General features: G+C 45.9%; 1 protein-coding gene across 3 annotated transcripts; it reads left to right on the plus strand.

The window, feature by feature from the left end:
• The first annotated feature begins 1,459 nt into the window (after window positions 1–1,459).
• Window positions 1,460–24,862, plus strand: PTPN18 (protein tyrosine phosphatase non-receptor type 18). 3 transcript variants are annotated; one of them, XM_087434975.1, is made up of 15 exons: window positions 1,460–2,028; window positions 4,017–4,125; window positions 4,386–4,462; window positions 4,542–4,637; window positions 4,751–4,789; window positions 15,284–15,352; window positions 16,225–16,287; window positions 16,510–16,652; window positions 17,047–17,113; window positions 17,201–17,278; window positions 17,363–17,452; window positions 17,736–17,824; window positions 18,546–18,748; window positions 19,131–19,205; window positions 24,318–24,862. In XM_087434975.1, the coding sequence occupies exons 1-15, from the start codon at window positions 1,936–1,938 to the stop codon at window positions 24,419–24,421; spliced, it is 1,395 nt and encodes a 464-aa protein (XP_087291101.1). In that variant the 5' UTR covers window positions 1,460–1,935; the 3' UTR covers window positions 24,422–24,862. The 3 variants fall into 3 exon arrangements, with proteins under 3 accessions (XP_087291101.1, XP_004424007.1, XP_087291102.1); XM_004423950.3 differs by lacking the exon at window positions 24,318–24,862 and adding an exon at window positions 19,430–19,618 and having other exon boundaries at window positions 1,483–2,028; XM_087434976.1 differs by lacking the exons at window positions 17,047–17,113; window positions 17,201–17,278; window positions 24,318–24,862 and adding an exon at window positions 19,430–19,618 and having other exon boundaries at window positions 1,761–2,028.
• Window positions 24,863–25,272: the final 410 nt, after the last annotated feature.

A 25,272-nucleotide genomic window follows, 5' to 3' on the forward strand; every position in this document is an offset into this window, starting at 1 on the left:
ACTGACGGTCCCTCATGAACATCCAAGGACTTCCACTACCTCCAGTGAATTCACTGTCAATGTCCATCCTCAGTGATCACTACTGATCACCTTTGAACACTCAAAGATGAAACTGATAAACACTGAGTCCACGGTGACCCCCACTAGCCCCTCAATAAATGAAACATCCCCACTGACCCACTTTAAGTGACCTCTCAGTCACTTAAACTGGGGTCAGCAAACCACAGCCTGCATATATATATATACATACATATATATATATATATGACACATGAAATTAAAATTTGTCCAAAAACAAAGTTTTATTGGATATAGCCACACTCATTCCTTTACATATTGCCTGTGGCTTCTTTCACACTGCCAAAGCAGAGTTGAGTAGCTGGGACAGAGACTAGAGACCAACGCCCTTTAAGAAAGAGTTTGCCCATCCCTGACAATGCTCTGATAACCCCCTAATGAATTCAATCCACAACCTGAACCAATGACCTTGTTGACTCCTCAGTGCCTGAAAGTAAGTTCACCTCACCCAGTGGTCACCCTTCGACACCTCAGTGACCTCAAACTAGACTCCACAGACACCCTATCCAAAGACACCCCTCCCCGAAATTCATTCCATGACCCGGGTGAGGTGTGGGCTAGACCATCTAGCCAGGCCCGTCCTTGGCCGGGCCTTGAGGCTCCTCTCTGCTCTCTCCAGCCTTCCCTTGGTGACCCCCGAAGCTGGAGCAGCAGTTGTACTCTGGCCTTTTCCTGCACATTTTCTGAAGATGAGGGTGCAGGGAGAGAAGAAAACAGAAGCTCTTTAGAAGTGTTGAGAGGGGCCGCCCCGTGGTTTAGCGGTTGGGTGCACGCGCTCTGCTACTGGCGGCCCGGTTTCAGATCCTGGGCACGCACCAACACACCGCTTCTCCGGCCATGCTGAGGCTGCGTGCAACCATGACATACAACTATCTACTGGCCATGCTGAGGCTGCGTGCAACCATGACATACAACTATCTACTGGGGCTTCGGGGGGAAAAAAAAAACGGAGGCAGATTGGCAATAGATGTTAGCTCAGAGCTGGTCTTCCTCAGCAAAAAGAGGAGGATTGGCATGGATGTTAGCTCAGGGCTGATCTTGCTCACACACACACACAAAAGTGTTGAGAACGTCTTGTCCCCTGGAACCCACTTCCAGGGCCTCAGTTCTCAGTTTCATACCAGGTTTTTGCGGGTTGAACTCCTCAAATTAGGACTGGATCCTGGTGCCCCCACCCAGCCTGACCCAGAAAAAGAAGGAACCTCAGGAAATACATCAATACGGAAGCATTCGCCTCCACTCGGTCTTTGCCACAGCACAGGTGCCGCAGTGTCATTTTTCCCCGCGGCTATCCCGCCTGACCTCCCTCGAACCCTGTCGGAGCGCACAGCGCGGACTCCACCCGCCCGGGGTCCCCGACGCAGAAGCTGCAGCTCGACCTCGGCGGCCCTCTCCATTCATAGCTGCCGACCCACCCTGGCTCGGACGCCGAGCCAGCCTAGCTCCCAGGAGACAGTCCGGGAAGCCAGGCTAGGGCGCGTGACCGTTCACCCAGCGCCGGACTCGGAGGGAGGTCGTCCTGGCCGCGAATCCCGGGCCCAAGCATGAGGGAGTGTCGTGGGACTCTGCGGACTCAGCCAGCCGGCGCGGCGGCCGCGAAAAGGGAAGCACTCGCGCTGGACTCACTTCCCCGGCGCAGCCGGAGAGGACCCAGGGCTCTGGCACCGCCCGGGTCCGGACGCCTGTGGGCGGGGCAGGAGTGGCCTCTCAATGTCATTGGCCGAGGGGCGCGCCCTGCCGGCCGCTGCGCGCTTCCATTGACTGGCGAGAAAGGAGGCAGTCCGCCTCCAGCACTGTCTACACTCGCTGAGAGCACCGAACGCAGCGGCGGAGCGGATCTCGCTGGCCAGCGGCGCCATGAGCCGAAGCTTGGACGCGGCACGGAGTTTCGTGGAGCAGCTGGAGGCGCGGGGCGGCCGGGAGGGGGCGATCCTTGCCAGCGAGTTCAGCGTGAGTGGGCGAGTGTGGACGGCCGCGCGGTGCTCTCTGGCTCCTCGCCCTGGACTCTCCGGACGTCTCTTCTGTGCGCCCTGCTGCGCTTTGCCCCTCTCTTGGCGTCTAGCGGCGTCTCCTCTCCTCGAGGTCTATTTTTCTTTCCCCAGCACCTCTCTCTGTCGCGCTCTCTCCCTGTCGTCACTCTCCGCCCGCAGGGCCCCGGAGGGCGAAGTCCACGGCCAGGCTGGGCGGGGCCGCAGACACCCTCGGGTCCCCGTGCCCTCGTCGCGCTCGGAACAATCCCGCTGCTGGGCGGAGCGGCTGGGGAGGGCGGGCGCGCACCTGCGCTCCAGGCGACCCGGCGGTCACCTCTGTGGTCTTGGGAAGGGAGGGGCTGGGGGAAGAAGAACCAAGAGGCCCTGTGCGCCGAGGGTGTGGCCACTGTCCTCTTGTCGGCTTTGTGGCCCGGGGCGGATTACCCAGCCCCTCTGGCCTCTGTTTCTCTTTGGGTGAAATAGGGACGTTAAAGATTTAAAGGATTAAATAACTGGGATGGGTAAAAAGCGCTTAGCACATCTTGAGCGCTCACTTTGTAGGAGCCTTTGTCATTAGTTATAAATATTCTAAACATTACAATGAGGTAGTGCAAGCCACACTTAAGGAATGCTATTGCAGCGTGGTAGGCACTGCATACCACGCCTAATGAGATGTTTTAAATACAGTAACTTATGTAACAAATATATGCTATGCAAGTATGTAAATGCAATATATGGTGACATATATCAAATTTAGAAAGATGTGATATATAATAAATATATAAAAATGTTTGATAAATATATGATATAAATATATAATAAATGACTATAATCACTAAGTATGATAAAAATAAATAGAAACAAATTTATTAATTTTAAGTATAAAATACAATGACTATGTAAAATTAATGATTTTAAATTACAATTTACTCAATAAACATTTAACTTCATAAAACAACAGAACATAAATACAGCATATAAAATTATAATTTATAAAATAAGCAGTTATTCAATAAGTTCCTAAGTAAATATAAAATATGTAACACATAGATAAAAGTACTATAATATAAATCTAAGTAATTTACACAAATATAAAAAGATACTGTATCTAAGAAATGTATAATAAATGCAAAATATATCATTTGTTCAATATGAAAATGTATCTAGTAAATGTAAACATATAATACCCAGGTGGCATACAGTGTCATGCCCGTCCGGTCTGGCCCAGTCTGGGACAGTGAGCCCTGCTGAGGACCCCTGGTCCGAGGGCCAGGTGGTGGGCAGTGCCTGCACTCACAGGAGTCTTTAGGCCTTTTCTGGGTGGTGGTTTCCTCATCTGTATAGTAGAAACATCAATAGTGGTCCCCACTACACTAGGATGTCCATGAGTTTTTAAATGACAGGATGGGCACAAGTAAAGCACTTAGAATGGTGGCTCAAACCCACTGGTGGCTTGGTAGCTGTTACTTATGTCGCCATGATTATGAATAACTGATGATGATGGTAATGTACTATTCACTAATTGTAATAATCTAACAATAATAAAGTACCTATAGTATCTTGTTACATAAATAATGTTATACATTATAATTCATACACATTGTATATTGTCATATATATCATATCGTGTTTGTTCTGTTAAATACATAATACATTACAATTAGTGTATTACAATACAGTGTAATACGGAGTGGATGCTGAGAGGTCTGAGTTCAACCCTCACTGTGCCACTTCCACTTTGGGTGGGACTTTCTGCAAGTCTCTCAGCCATGTGGTGCGCCAGCTTTCTCCCCCAGCACAATGGGGACGTCGATAATAGAACCCACTTCAGAGGGACCTTGTGATGATTCAGTGCCCTTAGCACAGAGAAGGCGCTCTGAGCCGCTGTTATTATTGTATCATTACAATCAGCCTGGACTCTGACCTGGCTCCTCTCTCCTCCCGGTCGCTCACGGTGCCTCTCGCCAGGACATCCGGGCCCGCTCAGCCGCCTGGAAGAGTAGCAACCTGTGCTCCACCGAGGCTGGCAGTCGGCCAGGGAACGTGAGAAAGAACCGCTACAAAGACGTGCTGCCATGTAAGTCGGGGGCTTCCGAGGAGTTGGTGCGGCTCCGCACTCGCCCCCCACCCCGTGCAGTCCAGGGTCACCGTATACTGCAGCGCTCTCTCTCCCAGAGCTTTGCCGCGGCTGCATTTCTCCCGAGCAGCCTGGAGTGCCCCCCAGGGGGATCCTTGCGAGGTGTGCTGCCCCATGCTGGCTTTCATGCAGGAGCCTGTCAGGGCCTTGATGCCCCTGTCACCCCCAAACTACACGTTTCTCACCTCTCCCGCTGGCAGATGATCAGACAAGAGTGATCCTCTCTCTGCTCCAGGAGGAGGGACACGGCGACTACATCAATGGCAACTTCATCCGGGTCAGGCTGGGAGTCAGGAAAGGGGCGGCTGTGGTGGGGGCAACCGCGGGACCTCGGTAGTGAACTCAGCCTTTACCAGGGCACAGACGGAAGCCAGGCCTACATCGCCACGCAGGGCCCCCTGCCTCACACCTTGCTAGACTTCTGGCGCATGGTCTGGGAGTTTGGAGTCAAGGTCAGCTTTGGGGGAGTGTGAGGTGGGGCCTGGGTTCTGAGTCCTCCCTTCACCCCATTTCCCCCACCCCCTAATCCAAATCACCTCCCTCTCCCCTGACTCCTCTTGTCTAGGTGATCTTGATGGCGTGTGGAGAGACGGAGAATGGGCGGGTAGGTGTTGTTTACCTCTAGAATGCCTTTCCTTGTGCAGGCGGGTGGCAGGAGAAATCTTGCTAGCTCCTCCCTGATCCCATGACTCAAGGGTCCAGTTCTTGGAGTGACCTCACTGTAGCTTTGTTGAAAGCCCACTATTACTCTCTTTAATTTGTTGTTGATCTTTTCCCTTTTATCCATGCAGTGCCTCCCTCCAGTGTTGGCAACCCCTCTCCTGCCAGTCTTCCCACCCCATACCGCACCATAGACCATAAGGCCCTATACTGCAGCTTCCCTGGTACAGCTGTGCTCTCTCTTCCCACCTCTGTCCCCTTTATTCTTTCCACTCAAAGTACTCTGGCTTTTGCTGTTTCTTAGATGTGCCAGGGATCGCTCTGCCTCTGGGCCCGTCCCGTGGCTGTTCTCTCGGTCCAGGCACTCTTCCCTTGGCTTGCTCCGTTTCTGCCTTCAGGTGTTTGCTCAAATGCTGCTTCCTCAGTGAGACCTTCCTGGGTCTCACACCATTTAATACTCCCAGCACTGCCACGCTCCTTCCCTGTCCTGCTTTCTTTTTTTCTTCACAGTTCTTACCAGCTTCTAATATACAAGATAATCTACTAATGCATTGTATACATTGTTTATTCTCAGTCTCCCTGACTAAAAGATAAGTTCCATGAGGGCAGGGATCTTTGTTTTGCCTGTTAGCATAAATTAGTTAATCAATGTATGTCAACACTGCAGCCACATGGTTTCTGCATCCTGGCCTGCCCCATGGACAGGGTTAGGGGTGGGCTAAGTATTGTTGGGGTGACTGGCTGATCATGGAGTCTGTACAGTCTGTAGTGATGCCTATTTTCCCTTCCTGATTTTGGTAATTTGTGGTCTGTCTGTCTCTCTTTCCCATGTCAGTCTGGCTAGAGTAAAGATGGGTAAACTTCAGCTTTTATGCTAAATCTGTCCTGCTGCCTGTTTTGGTAAATGGAATGTGCTGGAACACAGCCACACACATTTGTTTACATGCTGGTTATACCTCCTTTCATGCTACAGTGTCAGAGGTCAGGACTTGTAAGTTAAGTAGATTGTATGGCTCACAAAGTCTAAAATATTTATTATCTGGCCCTTTATAGAAAAAGTTAACCAATCTCTGAGCTAGAGGTTTATCAATTTTATTATTTTTTCAAAGAACCGCCTTTGGGTTTTATTCATTTTCTCCATTGTTTTTATTCATTTTCTATTTCATTAATTACTTCTCTTATATCTATCATTTCCTTCCTTCTAGTTTTTTTTGTGTGTGTGTGAGGAAGATCAGCCCTGAGCTAACATCAATGCTAATCCTCCTCTTTTTGCTGAGGAAGACCGGCTCTGAGCTAACATCTATTGCCAATCCTCCTCCTTTTTTTCCCCAAAGCCCCAGTAGATAGTTGTATGTTATAGTTGCACATCCTTGTAGTTGCTGTACGTGGGACGCGGCCTCAGCATGGCCGGAGAAGCGGTAAGTGGGTGTCCGCCCGGGATCCGAACCCCAGGCCGCCAGTAGCGGAGCATGCACACTTAACCGCTAAGCCACAGGGCTGGCCCTCCTTCCTTCTAGTTTTCTAAGTTTAACTTGCTCTTCTTTTTCTAGTTTCTTAAACTTCGATAATTGATTTGAGATTTTTCTGTTTTCATATGTAAGCACTTAACGTTATTCATTTTTCTCTAAGCCCTGCTTTAGCTGCATCTCACAAACTTGATATGTTGTGTCTTCTTTTTCAACCAGTTGAAAATATTTTCTGGGGCTGGCCCGGTAGTGCAAGCGGTTAAGTGCTCACGCTCCGCTGCGGTGGCCCGGGGTTCGCTGGTTCGGATCCCGGACACGCACAGACACACCGCTTCCTGAGCCATGCTGTGGCGGCGTCCCATATAAAGTAGAGGAAGATGGGCATGGATGTCAGCCCAGGACCAGTCTTCCTCAGCAAAAAAAGAGGAGGATTGGCAGATGTTAGCTCAGGGCCGATCTTCCTCACAAACAAAAAAAAAAGAAAATATTTTCTAATTTCCTGTGTGATTTCTTCTTTGACCCATGGTTTTTGACCATGGCTGTGCTTAGTTTTGAAATATTGTGGACTTTTCCACGCATCTTCCTGTTATTAAGTTTCAGTTAATTCCATTGTGGTCAAAGAACAACTTTACATGATTTCAATCCTTTTAAATGTACTGAAACTTGTTTTATGGATATGAATACGATCTATCTTGGTAAATATTCTGTGTGCACTTGAAAAGAATGTGTATTCTGCTTTTGTTGAGTGGAGTGTTCTATAAATATCAGTTAGGTCAAATGGATTGTATCTTTTTTGAAAGACACTTAATATCTTCTATATCTTTACTGTATATTATATATTTTTACTGATTTCTTTTCTCTAAATGTTCTTATCAGTTGCTGAGAGAGGGATGTTGAAACCTCCAACCATTCTATGACTGTCAATTAGGACAACTTTGTCAATAATATTATTCAAATCTAACTATTCTTATGATTTTTTTTGTCTACTTGTCCTATTATTTGCTGGAAGAAGAGTGTTTAAAGTCTCCAACTCTAATTTTAGGTTTATCTATTTCTCCTTTCAGTTCTGTCAGTTTTTGCTTCAGGTATTTTAAAACTCTGTAATTAAGTGTGTATACAGTTAGGATTGTTTCCCTGATGAATCAATCCCTTTTCTAACATGTAATGTCCCTCTTTATCTCTGGTAATATTCCTTTTTCTGAAGTGTACTTTGATATTAATATAGCCATTTAAATTTCTCTAGATTAGAGAATGTGTGATATCTCTTTTTCCGTTCTTTTACTTTTTGTCTATATTCATCTTTATTTTCAGTGTTTCATGTAGGTGGCATATTGTAGGGACTTACTTTTTTATCAAGTCTGACAATCTCTGCTTTTAATTGGAGTATTTAGTCTGTAATGTAATGATCAATAATGTTGGATCTAAATCTACCATCTTGCTTTTTGTTTTCTTCCTTTTTTTTTTTTTTTTTTGAGATAGGGTCTTTTTTTTTTTTGATTAAAGTATAATTGAAGTACAGTATTATATTAGTTTCAGATGTACACCATAGTGATTCAATATTTTTATACATTATAAAATGATGACCACAATATTTCTAGTTATCATCTACCACCATACAAAATTATGACAATATTATTGACTATATTTTCTATGCTGTATATTATATCTTCATGAATAACTGGAAGTTTGTACCTCTTAATCCTCTTCAGCTGTTTTGCCCAATGCCCCAACCCCTTCCCTCTGGCAACCACTAGTTTATTCTCTGTATCTGTGAGTCTGTTTCTGTTTTGTTAGTTTTTTTTTTTCTTTTTTTAGGTTCCATATATAAGTGAAATCATACAGTATTTCTCTTTCTCTGACTTATTTTGCTTAGCATAATGCCCTCAAGGTCCATCCACGTTGTCACAAATGGTAAGATTTCATTCTTTTTTGTGGCTGAGTAATATTCCATTGTGTATATATAATATAATATTATATATATATATGTACCCCACATCTTCTTTATTCATTCATCCATTGATGGGCACTTAGGTTGCTTCCATGTCTTGGCTACTGTAAATAATGCTGCAATGAACATAGAGGTGCGTATATCTTTTTGAATTAGTGTTTTCATTTTCTTTGGATAAATACCCAGAAGTGGAATTGATGGATCATATGGTAGTGCTATTTTTTTTCTATTTGTTCCATCTGTTCTTTCTTCCCTTCTTTCAGATTGAGAATTTTTATGAGTCAATTTCATAGTCATTATTCACTTATGAGTTAAATAAAATGTGGTAGATACATTCAATGGAATATTATTCCATTAAATAATAATACCTCTTGGTACACTTAGTGGTGAGTTTAAGGTTTACAATACGTATCGTTAACTTATCACAGTCTACATTCAAATAATATTATCCCATTTCATGTACAATATGAGAACTTTACAATAGCCTATTTCAGTTTTCCCTTTCCATGTTTTATGCTATTGTTGTGATAGGTTTTAATTCTAAATATGAAATATACTCCACAATACACTGCTATTATTTTTGCTTTAGTTATCTTTTTTAAAAAACAGCTGTATTGAGTTACAATTCATCCATTTAAAGCATGCAATTCAATTGTTTTTGGTATATTCCTGAGTTATGCAACCATCACCACAATAAATTTTAGAACATTTTTATCACCTCATAAAGAAACCCTGTATCCATTAGCAGTCACTCCCCATTTTCCACCAACATCCACCCTAAGCAACCCCTAATCTATTTTTAGTCTCTGTAGATTTACCTACTCTGGACTTTTCATAGAAATGCAATCATATGGTATGTAGTCTTTTGTGACTGGCTTCTTTCACTTAGCATAGTGTTTTTTTGTGTGTGTGTGTGAGGAAGATCAGCCCTAACATCCGTGCCAATCCTCCTCTTTTTGCTGAGGAAGACCGGCTCTGAGCTAACATGTGTTGCCAATCCTTCTCCTTTTCTTCCCCCAAAGCCCCAGTAGATAGCTGTATGTCATAGTTGCACATCCTTCTGGTTGCTGTATGTGGGACGTGGCTTCAGCATGGCCGGAGAAGCGGTGCACTGGTGCGTGCCTGGGATCCGAACCCAGGCCACCAGTAGTGGAGTGCGTGCACTTAACTGCTAAGCCATGGGCCCGGCCCTAGCATAATGTTTTTAAAGTCCATGCATATTGTAGCATGCATCAATACTTCACTCCTTTTTATTGCTGAATAATATTCCATTGAATGGATCTACCACATTTTATTTATTCATTAATCAGTTTATAGAATTTTTTTCTACTTTGGAGCTATTATGAATAATGCTACTATGAACATTTGTGTCTGCAAGTTTTTATGTAGAAGTATGTTTTCATTTCTCTTGGATATACACCTAGAAGTGGCATTGCTGGGTCATATGGTAACTCTATTTTTAACATTTTGAGGAACTGCCAAACTGTTTTCTACAGTGGCTACATCATTTTACATTCCAGCCAGCCATGTATGAGAGTTCCAATTTCTTCACATCCTTACCAACACTTGTTATTGTCTTTTTTTTTTTATTATAGCCGTCCTACTAGGTGTAAAGTGGTATTTCATTGTGAATTTTTTCCAATTGTAGTAAAATATACATAACATAAAATTTGCCATTTTAATTATTTAAAGTATACAACTCAGAGGCATTAAGTACAGTCACAATGTTGTACAACCATCAACACTATCCATTTCCAGAACTTGTTCATCACCCAAACAGAGACTCTGTCCCCATTTAACAATTACTCCCTATTCCCCGTTCCCCAGCTCCTGGCAGCATCTATTCCACTTTCTGTCTCTATTAATGTGCCTATTCTAGGTGCTTCATATAAGTGGAATGATACAGTACTTGTCCTTTTGTGTCTGGCTTATTTCACTTATAATGTTTTCAAGGTTCATCCATATTGTAGCATGTATCAGAATGTCATTCTTTTTAAGGCTGAATAATATTCCATTGTATGTACATACCACATTTTGTTTATCTCTTCATCTGTTGATGGACATTTGGGTTGTTCCTACCTTTTGGCTATTGTGAATAATGCTATGAACATTGGTATATAAGTATCTGTTTTGAGTCCCTGTTTTCGATTCTTTGGGGTATATACCTAGCTGAATCATATGGCAATTCTATGTTTAATTTTTTTGTTTGTTTGTTTTGCACAGTAGCTGCACCATTTTACAGTTTCATCAGCAATGCAGAAGAGTTCCACTTTCTCCATACACTCACCAACACTTGTTATTTTCTGTTTTTGTTTTTATTTTTATTAGCCATCCTAATGGGTGGAAAGTGGTATTTCATTGTGGTTTTGATTTGTATTTACCTGATGATGTGAACATCTTTTCATGTGCTTATTTTTCCATTTGTATATCTTCTTTGGACAAATATCTATTCAGATCCTTTGCCCATTTTTTAATTAGGTTATTTGTCTTTTTATTATTGAGTTGTAAGAGTTCTTCTGGAAACAAGTCCCTTATCAGTATATGATTTACAAATATTTTTCCCATTCTGTGGGTTGTCTTTTCATTTTTTTGATAGTGTCCTTTGAAGCACACTTACTAATTTTGAGGAATTCCAGTCTATCTATTGTTTTGCTTGTGCTTTTCCTGTTGTATCTAAGAAGTCATTGTCTAACAAAAGGTCATAAAGATTTACTCCTATGTTTTCTTCTAAGTGTTTTATATTTTATTTTTTATTTCTTACATTTAGGTCTCTGATTCATTTTGAGTTAATTTTTGTATATGGTGTGAGGTAGGGGTCCAAATTCATTGTTTTGTATGTAGATATTAAGTTGTCACAGCACCATGTGTTGAAAAGACTGTGCTTTCCCCATTAGTGGTCTTGGTACCCTTATTGAAAATCAATTGACCATAAATGTAAGGGTTTATTTCTGGACTCTCGATTCTATTCCATTGATTGATATGTCTATAGTTATGCCAGTACTACAGGTTTTTTATTATTGTAGCTTTGTAGTAAGTTTTGAAAACAGGGTGTATGAGTTCTCCAAATTTGTTCTTTTTCAAGATTGTTTTGGTTCTTCTGGGTCACTTGCTGTGCAGAAAAGAGTTAACATAGCAGGCATAACTGCTTATGCTTAAAAAGGCCTTCCTACAAGGTTGGCTCTTGGCTGAAATTGGATTTCTAAGAGTGGCTCACTACACCTAAACTGTTTATACAAACGATATGGTTTAAGTGAACACCTGCTTTCCTTCTGGAAGTCTGAAGTTTTGGTACATGCTAATCAGAGGGTGCCTAGATACCACATAGAGTGCCCCAATAAACACCCTGGGCACTGAGTCCCTAATGAGCTTCCCTGTGGACATTTCACATGTGTGACCACGACTCATTGCTGGGGGAATTAAGCACATCTTGTGCAGCTGCACCGGGAGAAGATCCTGGGAAACTGGTGCCTTGTTTCCACAGACTTCGCCCTATGCACCTTTTCCTTTTGCTACTGTTCTGTATCCTTTCATTGCAATAAATCATAGCCATGAGTACAACTATGTGAGTCTGCTAGTGAATCCTCAAACCTGAGGGTGATCATGGGTGTCCACAACACACGTATCAATGTGAACATATTAATGTTGAGATCAGCTTCCCAAAAAGCCTTCTGGGACTTTTACAAGGATTGCATTGACTTTATCTATTTGGGGAGTATGGCCATCCTAACAATATTGCTTTCCAATCCATAAACACAGATGTCTTTTCATTTATCTAGGTCCACTTTTATTTCCTTCAGTGATGTTTTGTAGCATTTAGTTTAGAAGTCTTGCACTTTGTTAAATTTATTCCTTAGAAGTCTTGTACTTTGTTAAATTTATTCCTAAAGAGTTTGTACTTTTTGATGCTATTGTAAATGGAGTGGTTTTCTTAATTTCATTTTTGGTTTGCTTATTGCAAACCAAATAGTTTTGACTATATAGAAATACAGTTGATTTTTCTGTATTGATCCCATATCTTGCAACTTTGCTGAACTTGTTTATTAGCTCTAATAGTGCATGTATATTCTTTAGGGTTTTCTATATATAACATCATGTCATCTGCAGATTGAGAGTTTGCTTCTTCCTTTCCATGATGTATAATCCTTTGCTACTATTTTGTTGAGAATTTTGGTGTCTATATTCATGAGACATTGGTTAGTAGTCTTCTTTTCTTGTGATGTCTATGTCTGGTTTTGGTATCAGAGTAATACCGGCCTCATAAAATATGTTGGGAAATGTTCCTTCTTCAATTTTTTTGGAAAAGTTAGTGAATAATTGCTATTAATTCTTCCTTGTTTGGTAAAATTCATTAGATTATCTTGTGTGTGTGTGTGTGTGTGTGAGAGAGAGAGGAAGATTAGCTCTGAGCTAACATCTGTTGCCAATCCTGCCCTTTTTGCTGAGGAAGACTGGCCCTGGGCTAACATCTGTGCCCATCTTCCTCTACTTTATATAGGATGCTACCACAGCATGGCTTGACAAGCAGTGCGTCAGTGTGTGCCCGGGATCTGAACCCACAAACCCCGGGGTGCAGAAGCAGAGTGTGCAAACGTAACTGCTGTGCCTCCGGGCTGGCTCCTAGATTATCTTTTATTTTATTTATTTATTTATGTATTTATTTATTTATTTAGTGAGGAGATCAGCCCTGCACTAACATCCGCCAATCCTCCTCTTTTTTTGCTGAGGAAGACTGGCCCTGGGCTAACATCTGTGCCCATCTTCCTTCACTTTATATGGGATGTTGCCACAGCATGGCTTGCCAAGCAGTGCGTCGGTGCGCGCCCAGGATCCTAACCAGCGAACCCCGGGCCTCCACAGCAGAGCGCGCGCACTTAACCGCTTGCGTCACCAGGCTGGCCCCTAGATTATCTTTTAAAGATGTTAAAAATTAGAAATATCTTTTATATTTGGCCACATATTTACTTTTTCTTTACTTGTCATTCTTTTGTGTACGTCCACGTTCCATTTGCTATCATGTTCCTTTCATATGAAGAGCTTACTTTAAATATTTCTCATAGCGCACATTTGCGTGTGATAAATTCTCTTAGCGTTTGTTTGTCTAAAAGTTGTGTTGTTGTTTTTTAATTTCAGTCTTTTTAGGATATCACACCATTGGCCTCTGGCTTGCAGAGTTTCTGACAAAGTTCTTCATCATTCCTCTCTTTGTTCCTCCGTATGTAATGTGTCTTTCTTGTGTGAAACTTTAAGGTTTTCTCTTTATCATTGTTTTTCAGCAATTTGATCATGATCCACCTTGGTGTGGCTTTATGTTTATTCTCCCTATGTTTCGTTGACCTTCTTGGATATGTGGGTTCATAGTTTCATCAAATTTGGAAAATTTTCCAGCTATTATTCAAATGTAGTTTCTGTTCTTCCCTCTCTCTTCCCTTGTTCTGGACTCGAAGTGCACAGATATTAGACTACTTGATGTATTTCCACAGGGAACTGATCCTCTGTTCATTTTTTTCCCATTTTTTCTCTTTTTCATTTTGAATAGTTTCTATTGCTATGTCTTCATGTTCACTTATATTTTCTTCTGGTATTAGACAGTGAACTTTGCATTTCATATATTTTATTTTTCCTCTCTAGAAGTTCCATTTAGGTCTTTTTTATATCTTTCATTTCACTTTTCAGCACGTTTATGTTTTCCTTTTTATCTTCGAGTATATTTATAACATTTATAAAAGCTGTTTTAAGGTCTTTGTCTGCTTCTTTCCTTATCTCTATCAGGTCTTTTTATTTTTTTTAATTTTTTTAAAATTTTTTTTATTTTTCCCCCAAAGCCCCAGTAGATAGTTGTATGTCATGGTTGCACATCCTTCTAGTTGCTGTATGTGGGACGCGGCCTCAGCATGGCCAGAGAAGTGGTGCCTCGGTGCGCGCCCGGGATCCGAACCCGGGCCTTCAGCAGCGGAGCGCGAGCACTTAACCGCTAAGCCACGGGGCCGGCCCTCTATCAGGTCTTTTCTCACTGACTGAGTTTTCTCCTCATCATGGGTCACATTTTCTTGCTTCTTTCTATGTCTAGTAAATTTTTATTGGATGCTTGATATTTTTAATTTTACACAGGTTAAGTGTTGGATTTTGTTGTCTTCCTTTAAAGAGTGTTGGACTTTTTCTGGAAAGCAGTTACTATTGGATGTTTGATCATTTTAAGGCTTGTTTTTAAGTTTTTTGTGGCACGTCTAGTTTTATTCTAGAACTAATTTTGCTCTACTTCTAATGTGTGGTCCCTCTGGGTTCCCTACTGAATGCCTCTTATAATCAATCAGATCTCTCCACTCTGGCTGGAGGGGATGTAAGTTATTTATGTCGCACTGTGAGCTCTAGGAAACGTTAATCTTACAGGGCCCTTGTTACTACTCTTTCAGAGGAAGTCATTCTTGCCTTGCCTCATGGGTTTGCACATTACATGTGTTCAGATTATCATTCAGCTAAAGACTGAAGGGGACCTCTATGCAGACTTACGGAGATTTTTGCTTTGGTTTGCATAGCTCTGTTCTTTCCAGAACTCTTGCCCTTCAAATTCTAGCTGCCTTGGCCTCCCTGAGCCACGATCTCTGGCTCCGCAACTCAGTGGGATCACTGGACCCTCAGTGTCCTGCAGCCTCTAGGCAGTGAGCTGGGGTGGTCATAGCGTTTGACTCATGTGTTTCCCTTTGTTCAGTGATCACAGTCCTGCAATGTCTGTGGTCCAGTGTCTGAAAATGTTGCTCATGTATTTTGTCCAGTTTTTTAAGTTGCTTACAGTAGGAGAGTATTCTGGAGTGTCTTCATCCTGCACAGTCAGAAGCTCAAATCTCCACCAAGTCTGTGTGTGTTCAATCTGACAAAACTCTGCCAGCTGGCACCCATTACAGCTGCAGCACCCTGTGCTTCCACCAGCAATGCCTGGGGAGTCCTGTTGGAGTGTGGACACACTGAGCTGAACTCTGAAGCAGACATGCCTCTTTACTCCCTGCCCTTTCTCCCTTGCCTTCTGCAGAAAAAGTGTGAGTGTTACTGGGCCCGAGAAGAGGAACCATTGCAGACTGGGCTTTTCTGCATCACCCTGGTGAGTAGGGGCAGAGGTGGGAAGAGTTCATGGGGTCTTGGATGTTGTGGGAAGTTTCACAGAAGATTCTCAGAGTGGAAAGCTTTTGGACTGGGCCTGAAAGGATGATGTTTCCCCTCACACTGCAGGGAGCTCTCCGGTACTCACAGGCAGACAGTCAGAACTCAATATATGCATTGCTTTTGCATTTTAACTATGATCATGGTTATCTCTGTAATATCAACGTGTCTGGTTATGTTCTTAAAATCTTATTTCCCTTACCATTTCAAAAGAACTCAGGAAAATCTCTCACCTCAAGTCATACATAGAGTTATTACTTAATAAATACAATAAAACTGTTTTGTTTTAGAACAAAAGAAATCTTTTTCACTGTAAATGAGCTTGTTTGGGTTGTTAATCATAGTTCCTCTTTTTCTCCTCTGTGAAATGTTTCATTCACAAAAACCATGGGGGATGTTTGGGCTAAATGAATTTTTAAAAATATGTTGTTTGGGGGCCAGCCCCGTGGCTTAGCAGTTAAGTGCGCACGCTCCGCTACTGGCGGCCTGGGTGCGGATTCCAGGCGCGCACCGACGCACCGCTTGTCCGGCCATGCTGAGGCCGCATCCCACATACAGCAACTAGAAGGATGTGCAACTATGACATACAACTATCTACTGGGGCTTTGGCGAGAAAAAGGGGGAAAAAAAAGGAGGAGGATTGGCAATAGATGTTAGCTCAGGGCTGATTTTCCTCACCAAAAAAAAAGCTAAAAAATAAAAATATGTTGTTTGTATTTGACTTTTAATCAGAAATCCTTGTTTCCTGTCAATATGTCTTTCGGCCCTGGTGGTCTTTGTTCTCCCCTCTTCCCACCTGGCCCCCATCTTCAGACCAGGGAGACATGGCTGAATGCAGACATCATGCTCAGGACCCTCCAAGTCACCTTCCAGAAGGTATTGAAAGGGGAGGAGGAGGCTCACAGATGGGGAGAGCTGTTTCCTGTCTCTGTTTTCTCATCTGTAAAATGGGCATTAACAATAGTACCTATCTCCTCAGTTATCAGTTGGATTTAAATGGAAGACATTTAGAACTGGGCCTGACATGTAGTAGGTACTCAATAAATGCTTTTCCTTCTTTCTTTTTTTATTCTTTGCTCCTCTTCTCCTGTGTTTCAGGAATCTCGTTCTGTGTACCAGCTGCAGTATATGTCCTGGCCAGACAAAGGGGTCCCCAGCAATCCTGACCACGTGCTCACCATGGTGGAGGAAGCCCGTCGCCTGCAGGGCTCTGGTCTCAGCCCCCTCTGTGTCCACTGCAGGTCTAGGAGTGGGCATTATGGGGGTCTGGTGAGACAGAAAGGACCGGGCGTGGGGAAGGGAGGCAGGGAGGACAGTGCAGGCCTGGGAGCCAGCCTTGCAGTTACAGTGCCTGTTTCAAGAAACCTGAAGCCACACTTGCTCACACCACCTTGCCTGAAACTGTTAGCCTTTGTGGAGCACAGATTGCCAGCTAGGGGGTGAGCACACAGTTGATGCTCAATGAATGTAAACAATTACAAGGCTTTTCCTTTAAATTGTAATCTGGGGATTCTGAGAATCAAAAGGCGCTGCAGGGATCCCCCATGTGGGCCCTCATCCCCAGTCCCAAATGCCCTGTCTAAAAGGGGTTGTGGGCAGGCCATGACCGAGCTTGCTCTGATTCTCGCTTGTCAGTGCGGGCTGTGGGCGAACAGGCGTCCTGTGCACTGTGGATTATGTGAGACAGTTGCTCCTGACCCAGGTATGAAGAGGGCATACATGTGCAGGTGTGCAGTGTGGGTCTCATGCCCACGAGGTCCTGCTCATGTGCCCTGTCTCTCTGACCCAGATGATCCCACCCAACTTCAGCCTCTTCGATGTGGTCCTTGAGATGCGGAAGCAGCGGCCTGCAGCTGTACAGACAGAGGTGCAAGCCTCAGTGTCCTCACTGCAAGGACATAGCCCTTCTCCTCTTGTCTGCCCTTCCTGATGACCCCTCTTCCTCCACCAGGAGCAGTACAGGTTCCTGTACCAAACGGTGGCTCAGATGTTCTTCTCAGCACTCCAAAATGCCAGCCCCCATTACCAGAACCTCAGGGAGGTACCAAGGCCCCCTTCCTACTCTCTTCCTGTCCACCATCAACACCCTCAGAGACCAGGACCCAGGGCAGAAGTCTGTGACCACCAGCATCACAGCATCCAGCCCTGGATGGACTCCTGGAAGCGCGCACTGACTCACTAGGATATCTACCTTTGTCTGCCTCCTTGCTCCCTTATCAGACTGTCCCTACTTAAGCTTACCCCACAGAGCCCATGGTGACCTCCATCATGGGCCTGGCCAGACCCCCTGAAGCCTCATGCCCTTCCCTCCTGTCTTTCCCCAGAATTGTGCCCCACTCTATGATGATGCCCTCTCCCTCCGGACTTCCCAGACCCTTCCTGCCATACCCCGCCTACCTAGCGGGGTCCTCAGGTACCCAGTTCCCTCCTCTCAGTCTTCCCTTTCCAATTTCTCATGCTCAGAAGCTAACCCTTTTCTCACCCTTGAAATACCAGCCCTTTCATTGCTGTTCAGTTCATCAAATATTCACTGGCCCTTTCTTTGAATTGAGCTCTGGGAACCTGCCCTGAGATGACTCTTTAATCCCAGGGACCCCGCTGCCTCTGCCTCTAAGGCTAGCCCTTCGTTCAGATGTTAGCCCATTTCTTGCCCCCCCCCCCAGTCATTAATTCAGCAGGTATTTCTTGATGCCACCCACTTGTCAGGCCTCCTGTTGGGTGCTGCGGACACGGAGTTGACTCTAGTTTGCAGCAGAGATTTCACTCCTTCGTCCTTGAGACTAGCTCTCCATTTTGAGACTATCCCTTCCTCCCCTTTAGATGCCACTTCCTCATTCACTTATTCAATAAACACAGAAATGACCACCTCTCAATACCAATGCCCTGCCCCATTCACCTGCCAGGCTGGCCTCTGACCTCCTTCATCCACCTAATTTGCTGGGCGCTAGCGACACAGAACGGAGATCCCTGAACCCAGTGCCCCCTCCCTCTCCCCTCTGAGAGCCGCCCGCCTCCTCCCTCCTTAACTGGGGAAGGAAGCTGTGGTTTGTGCGCTGAGCACGCTCCCCTCTCCCCTCCCTTCCTCCCTCCCTCGGCGCTGTCCTTTCACTTCCTCCCCGCCCTCCCCACCGCAGGAGCATCTCAGTACCCGGGCCCCCGGCCCTCGCCATGGCCGACACGTACGCGGTGGTGCAGAAGCGCGGGGCCCTCTCTGGCACCGGCTTGGGGCCGGGGGCGCGCGGCACGGAGGAGGCGCCGCTCTACAGCCAGGTGGCGCCGCGCGCCCGGCGGCCCCAGGCGCACGCAGAGGACGCGCGGGGGGCGCTGCCCGGCAGCGGTGAGTCGAGGCCGGCCCGGGGCGCGGGGCTGGGAGGGCCGGCACCCACCTGCTCCTTCTCCGGACCCCGTCTTGCTGGGGTCGGGAGGCCCCGGCGGCCACGCGGACCCCCGCCCACAGGTCTGGCCTGGTCACGCCCCCGAGGCTGACGTCCGTGCTTCCCTAACCACGCCTCTGGGACTGTCGCCCGTGGTCCGGTCACGGCCGGAAGTGTCACAGGCCGAACCGCGGGGCCGAGGCCGGGTCGGCTTCGCCGGCTGCGGTCTCGCTCTTGGCTCCGCCCACCTCGTCCGGCGCCCGAGGAGGTGGCTCCGCGCCGGGCCGGCTGCCGAGCTCGGCGGGGCGGCCTGAGTTGACTCGTGGGGTGGTTTCCTGCCCGCAGTTCCTGCTGACCAAAGCCCTGCTGCGCCTGGCGCCTACGAGGACGTGGCGGAGGGAGCTCAGACCGGTGGGCTAGGTAAGTCAGACAAAGCCCGGGTCGCCGGGACTCTGCAGCTTTGACTGAAGCCCAGGAGTTTGGGGTTTAGGCATGGTGGGATGGGAGTCATGCCCTGAGAGTCCTGTGGATGTGCCTGCAGTAAACCAGAAGGGTCTGGAGGCTTCGGGATGGCCTTCTACAATTTGCCTACCTCTCCACATCTCAGCTTCTCCATAAGACCCATGGTTCCCCTCCTTTCTCAGGCTTCAACGTGCGTATTGGAAGGCCTAAAGGACCCCGGGACCCCCCTGTCGAGTGGACCCGGGTGTGAGCGCTGTGCCCCCGCCTGCCTGCCTGTTACTCCCCCTTGGCGCTTGGACTGCTGACGGCCATGCTCTGCGGGGGCGGAATGCTGGGCTTGGATCAAAATAAAAGTTTCTCAGGGTGGGAAATGTGGGGGCTCTGCCCCAGTGATCGTAGCATTCAAGGCTTGGGATGGGAGGTGGGGGTAGTTGGGAGATAATGGCTGGTGAAGCTGCGCTGAGCAGATTCAAGAATAAACATCAGCAATGGGCTCAACCTCAAAGGGCTGGGCACAGCCCCCTACTTGTGAAGGGGAGGATGGACAGATGGGCTTCTGGAGACTGCCCCATCACCACATAATAGATTAGTTTATCTCAGTATCTGAGCCCCCCTCACTCAGACACAGAGAGATGGATGGACCCTGTGAAAGACTGATGGACACCCCCACCTTTAAGACAGATCTAAGTCAGGCATAAAAACAGCCAACCAGACTGATTTCACAGACAGGTAAAAAGATCCTCAGATGGGCAGACAGACAGATGGACCCCCAACCTGGACAGGCAGATAGCCATACCCCTAGACAGGCCTTCAGAGGGACAGTCCACAGCTGGATGAATGAACCTCCAGCCATAGAGAAAGACTAACCAACAGCCTGACAGACCACTTCTAGCAAAAGTGACCACCCAAAAGACAGGACCCCTCCCCCAGCTAGGCAGCCAGCCAGACACCAGCCAGATGGACTTCTACCTAGCTGGACGAACTCCCAGACAGATATAAACAGATCCCTAGCTCAACAGAGATGTCCTCTTAGCTAGACAGACCCCTCAGTTACACAGACCCACAGCCAGGTGGGCAAACTGACAGACCTTGTCAGATAGACTTCCAACTAGCCAGATGGACTCCCAGCCAGAGAGACACCAGCCACACAGACAGACCCTTGATTGCACAGACACCCCAACTTGCCAGCCAGACTCCCAACTAGGCAGATAGGTGGACCTCCAGACAGGTGAATGGACCTGACCAACTCACTAACTACACAGAACTCAAATTTTGGCAGACAAATTGATACATCTCCTGCTGGGAAGATAGCCAGGTCGACCCGCACTATTACACCATCTCCCAACTGGGCATACACTGCGGATCACCAGATCCTTCAGATAGACTCCCTGCTAGACAGATGGATTCAGCCCCTCAAATAGATTGGACCGGTTGGGTGGTTGGATCCCTCATTGGACAGATGGACTCCCAGCCAGACAGTGAGACACTATCCTCAGCCGGAGAGGTAGGTGGACCCCAAGCCAACTGGCCAGCTAGATCCCAAGCTGGATGGACAGACCCTAAACCAGATGAAGGGGTGGACCCCCAGTAAGTAAGTCAGACCCTATTTAGACAGACCCCCAGCCTGAGAGACAGAAAGACCTCCAACCAGACTGACCCCTAGCTGTTCACACAGGCCCCTGGCCTGAGAGACCCCCAACCTTTGAGCTGGACTGCAGATGCAGACAGACTGCCAGCTTGACAGACCTCTAGCCTCACAGAAAGATCAACTGACCCCAGACTGACAGACCAGTTCCTAGCCAGACAGACTGATGAACCTCCAAGTAGATAGACTCAGCTGGAAAAATGAACTCCAGACAGACTGACTCCCAGCTTGATAAGACCCTCAGACAAACCCCTGGCTGGACAGACATGCAGACCCCCAATCAGAAAGACAACAGCCAGACAGACCCCCATCTAAACAGGTAGACACTCAGCCAGGCTGATCTCCAGCTGGACAGACAGATGGACTACCCAGCCAGAAAACAGTTCCCCACCCCTTCAAACCAGACAGAACTCCAGGTGGACAGCAAGACAAGAGTAAATTCACACTTGATGGTCCAGAGCCCTGACCCTGCTCCGTGAGCCTCCCTCAGTGTGGTCTTCCCGACGGTGTCTGTCTGACGTCAGGTTCATCTGGGCAGACTCCCAGCCTTCCCTCCCCAACACAGTGCCCTTCCCAGGCTGTTGGAAAGCTGTCTTGTGTCTGTGATGAGCATGGACCACCGAGGCCTCTACTTGCCCCTGCCCAGCCAGGCCACAGCCCTCATACTGTTACTGTGGGAAGCCAGTGAAGAGAGAATATGAAGACTTAGTTCAGGAGCCTGCCTTGTGCTCAGTAAACATCAGCCCCTAATTAGCTCTGGGCCCTGCATTCAATATAGGTCCTGACACCAGTCATTTGCCCTTTGAATGTTGGTGAGAGGAGGATGAAACTTGCCTTCCTTGACTGCAGCAGTGCTTGCTGGCAGTGGCTTAATTTATCAAGTGCTATAAGGTCTCTGCACAAGAAGAAAGTCAACCAGCAGAAACCAGGAATTGATGAGAAATATAGGGATTCTCCAGCTTAACAGGGAACAGGAAGCCAGCAACACCTGGAGTCCAAACTTTCAGGTGAAAATTGGAGCTGACCTTGATGGAAAGAGGCAGGAAGGAGGCCCCGGAGCTGCTGGTAGCAGAGGAGGGTCAAGGTGTCATTTAGACCATAGACCAACCTCTAATCCAGAAATATTAAGTTCATTTGGTTCCGGAGACCAGAAGGGGAAAAGCAGTAGTGTTTCAGAGGAGAAGGGGCCTATTGCAGAAGAAAGAGGCATATTTCCTCCTGACAGAAGGGAAACTAATGCCAGTTAGAACATTGGTCTCCTGGGGTCTGTCCTGAGGCCGGTGCCCACTCAGCCCATTTTCCTATCAGAAGCCATGACGGTGGGGCTGCAGTAGGCAGATTCAGGTAAGATGTTTTAGTGATTAGGTTTGAGGCCAAGCTGTTTGCAGTTCTCAGCTTTGCATTCTGATCAGCATGAAGAGCAGTTCTGCTGAAATTGAAGAGAACAACACCCTTGTGACTAGTTGAGTGGGAAGACGCCCAGCAACATAGAGAAATCCGTAGGCTTGCAAGGCAGAGTGTGCAGGAGAGCACCGGGCTGGGCTCTTCACGTATTTTGTCTCATTTAATCTGTAAAACAATATTTGTAAGTAGGGACTGTCACTGCACCCCTTTACAGATGAAAAAGAGGCTCAGGAAAAACAGCTGTTAGTTTGAGATTCAAACCCAGATCTAGGTCTCAGTGTTCAGTGGTATAGAATATATGGCTCTGAGCGAGAAGCCCTCAGTCATTAAATGACTACAAGTAGCTATCGTTGACCGGGTGCTTCGTGCGCACGTGGCTGAGCCATCCGTCTTCGAGCAACCCCATGATAGAGGTGCCTTTGTTCTCCCCACTTTGCGGAACCCAGTGATCACTGTACTGAGCACAGCGTCATTTAGTGTTTCTTCACACTAAGTAGGGCTGCATCGTGGTGGGTAATAGTTTGAATTCAGTCGCTTACTAGTTTTGTGATCTTGAGCAAGCTTCTTAATTTCCCTCCAGTTCAGTTTCCTAGTCTGTAAAGTGGGGGCAATAAAGTTGCCTTTATCATAGGGTTGCCACATATACGATTGTTCAGAGCAAGAGTGAATCTGGATTTTTACAACAGACATAGGAAGGTTTCTTATTTTTTCAGGGATTATCTCCAGAATAAAACAGAAGTCTATACAGTTGGAAGGATATCAAAAGCTCTACCTAAGACAAATAAATGAAAGTAAATTTGATTATGCATTCTCCTGCTTAAAGCCCAGTGGCCCTCGTCTTTGATAACTGTTGCATTATAAATCAATGGGCAGAAAAATGGTTTATTTAACATAGGTTATTAAGATAATTAAATCGTCATTTAGGAAAAAAGAAGTTTGAGCCATACATCATAACTTACAGCAGGATAAATTCCAAACACATCAAAGATTTAAGTGTAAAATATTAAACCACAAAAGTATTCGAAAAAGTTATGGGAAAATTTCTTTATAATCTTGGACTGCAGAAGTCCTGCTAACTGTGGAAAGACAAGTTAGAAGCCCAAAAGAAATATTGATACATTTTAATGCATAAAAATGTTTCAACCTCACAAGAATCGCCATAAGCATAGTCAGAAAATTAATGAAAAACTTGAAAAAAATTTACAACTGAGATCAAACAAAAGGCTAATTTTCTGAGATGTAGTAAGCTCCTTTGAATCAATAAGTAAAGGCCAAAAACTCAAAATAAAAATGTGCAAAGATGCCCTAGCTCATGCGTAATAAACATGAAAATTAGAATTATACTGAGAGAGCCATTTCACTTATGTTAGCAAAGATCAAGAAGTTTAATGACACAGTGTGTTGGCTAAGATGAGCACACACGTTCTCATAGAGAGTCAGTGGGCGTATAAATTCATACCCCCTCTGTGGAGAGCACTTTAACAATATCTATTAGAATTAAAAATGCACATACTCTTTGAGCTAGAAATTTCATTTCTAGGCATTTATCATACGTGGGTACTCATGGAACTCCAAAGTGACTCTTCCAACAGGTTATTCACTGTAGCACTGTCTGTGGTTGCAGAAGGGTGGAAACACTTCAATAAAGTGTTCTCGGTAGGGGCCTGGTTAGTAAATGCTAGGATGGAAGATTATGCAGCTGGAAAAATGGTGGGGGGAACAAGAACACCTCTGCACTGGTGTGGACAAATCTCCAAATCACGTTGTAAAATGAAAAAAATAAAAGAGTATATTAACTTAGGTTAAAAAAAGAAAAATATTTTTGTATGAACATATAAACATGTTTTTCCTTGGATACACATAAAGTATGTTTGGAAAAAGCACAAGAAACTTGACAGAGACTGAGTGTCTGGGGCCATGTTTTCTGCAGCCCCATGTGCTGTGCTTCAGCCACCCTGCCTTCCTTTCACTTCCTCAGACCATCCACGCTCAGACATTTGTGTTTGTTGTCCTGTCTCCAGAGCCTCGAGTGACCATCTCTGGCCCTTGTGGGCACCCAGATCCCTGCCAGCACTGCTATGGTGCCATGGGGTCCCACATCCAGCACTGTCCTGCCATATTCTGAGTGAAGGCTGGCCTTCTCCTGCCTCCATCTGGCCACATCCTTCGTCGACCAGAAGTGCCTTGGAATGAACTCCCTCCACTTCTGCCCAGGAGGCCTTCAGTCAGCAAATGACAGGGTGATATATAAATGCCCATCAGCAGGGTGACTCGGAGGTGTGCATTTCCCACAGGCTCCCAAAGCTTTCCTGAGAGGGTTGAGCTGCAGCCGCCCAAAGTGGGAGCTGGCATGGTATCACACCTTTGACCCACTGCCTTCCTTTCCCTGTCTCACTTCCCCCTGAACCTCCCAAATAAGCAACTTGCACTCAAACCCTTGTCTCAGTCCGCTTCTGGGACCCCACCTGCTGTTCTAGGCACTGTCCTGCCCCATTTCGCTGCTTCCTCAAAAGGGCTGACTCTGTTGTGTCCCACTCTCTCCTCTCTCCCTTCTTCGCACCGCTCCTATGCAACTGCTGCTAGTAGGGTCCTTAGTGTCCTCTGTGTTGCTATATCCCAGGCCTGTCATACTCATCATTCAGCAGTGTTTGACTCTGTCCTTCTCGAAACACATGATTCTTTGCATGTTTGGGTCACCTCCTTCCTTGCCTCCCCTACTACTCTTTCTTGATCTCTTGATGCTTACTCTCCACCTCCCTGACTGAGGGCCTGGCCCTTGGCCCTCTTCTCTTTTCTATTCAAACACACGCCCTTAGTGATTGGTCCAGCTGTAGGCTTTGAATTCCTTGTAAACACAACTCCAAATTCTTGATCTTTATCTCAGATATAGACCACAGAACTCTAAATCTCAACATATCCACTTGAACATCCCAGACTTAACATTTCCAAAACGGAAGTCCTGATTCCTGCTTGAAC

Source organism: Ceratotherium simum, chromosome 9, assembly GCF_057802395.1.
Source record: "Ceratotherium simum simum isolate JZ-2026a chromosome 9, ASM5780239v1, whole genome shotgun sequence".
NCBI classification, from domain to species: Eukaryota; Metazoa; Chordata; class Mammalia; order Perissodactyla; family Rhinocerotidae; genus Ceratotherium; species Ceratotherium simum.

Excerpts from the sequence above, each read along its gene's own strand:
- PTPN18 (XM_087434975.1), top strand. The coding sequence starts at position 1,936 with ATGAGCCGAAGCTTGGACGCGGCACGGAGTTTCGTGGAGCAGCTGGAG. Across the intron at positions 4,126-4,385 it reads CTACAAAGACGTGCTGCCAT|ATGATCAGACAAGAGTGATC; the intron begins GTAAGTCGGGGG and ends TCCCGCTGGCAG. Across the intron at positions 17,453-17,735 it reads ATTACCAGAACCTCAGGGAG|AATTGTGCCCCACTCTATGA; the intron begins GTACCAAGGCCC and ends GTCTTTCCCCAG.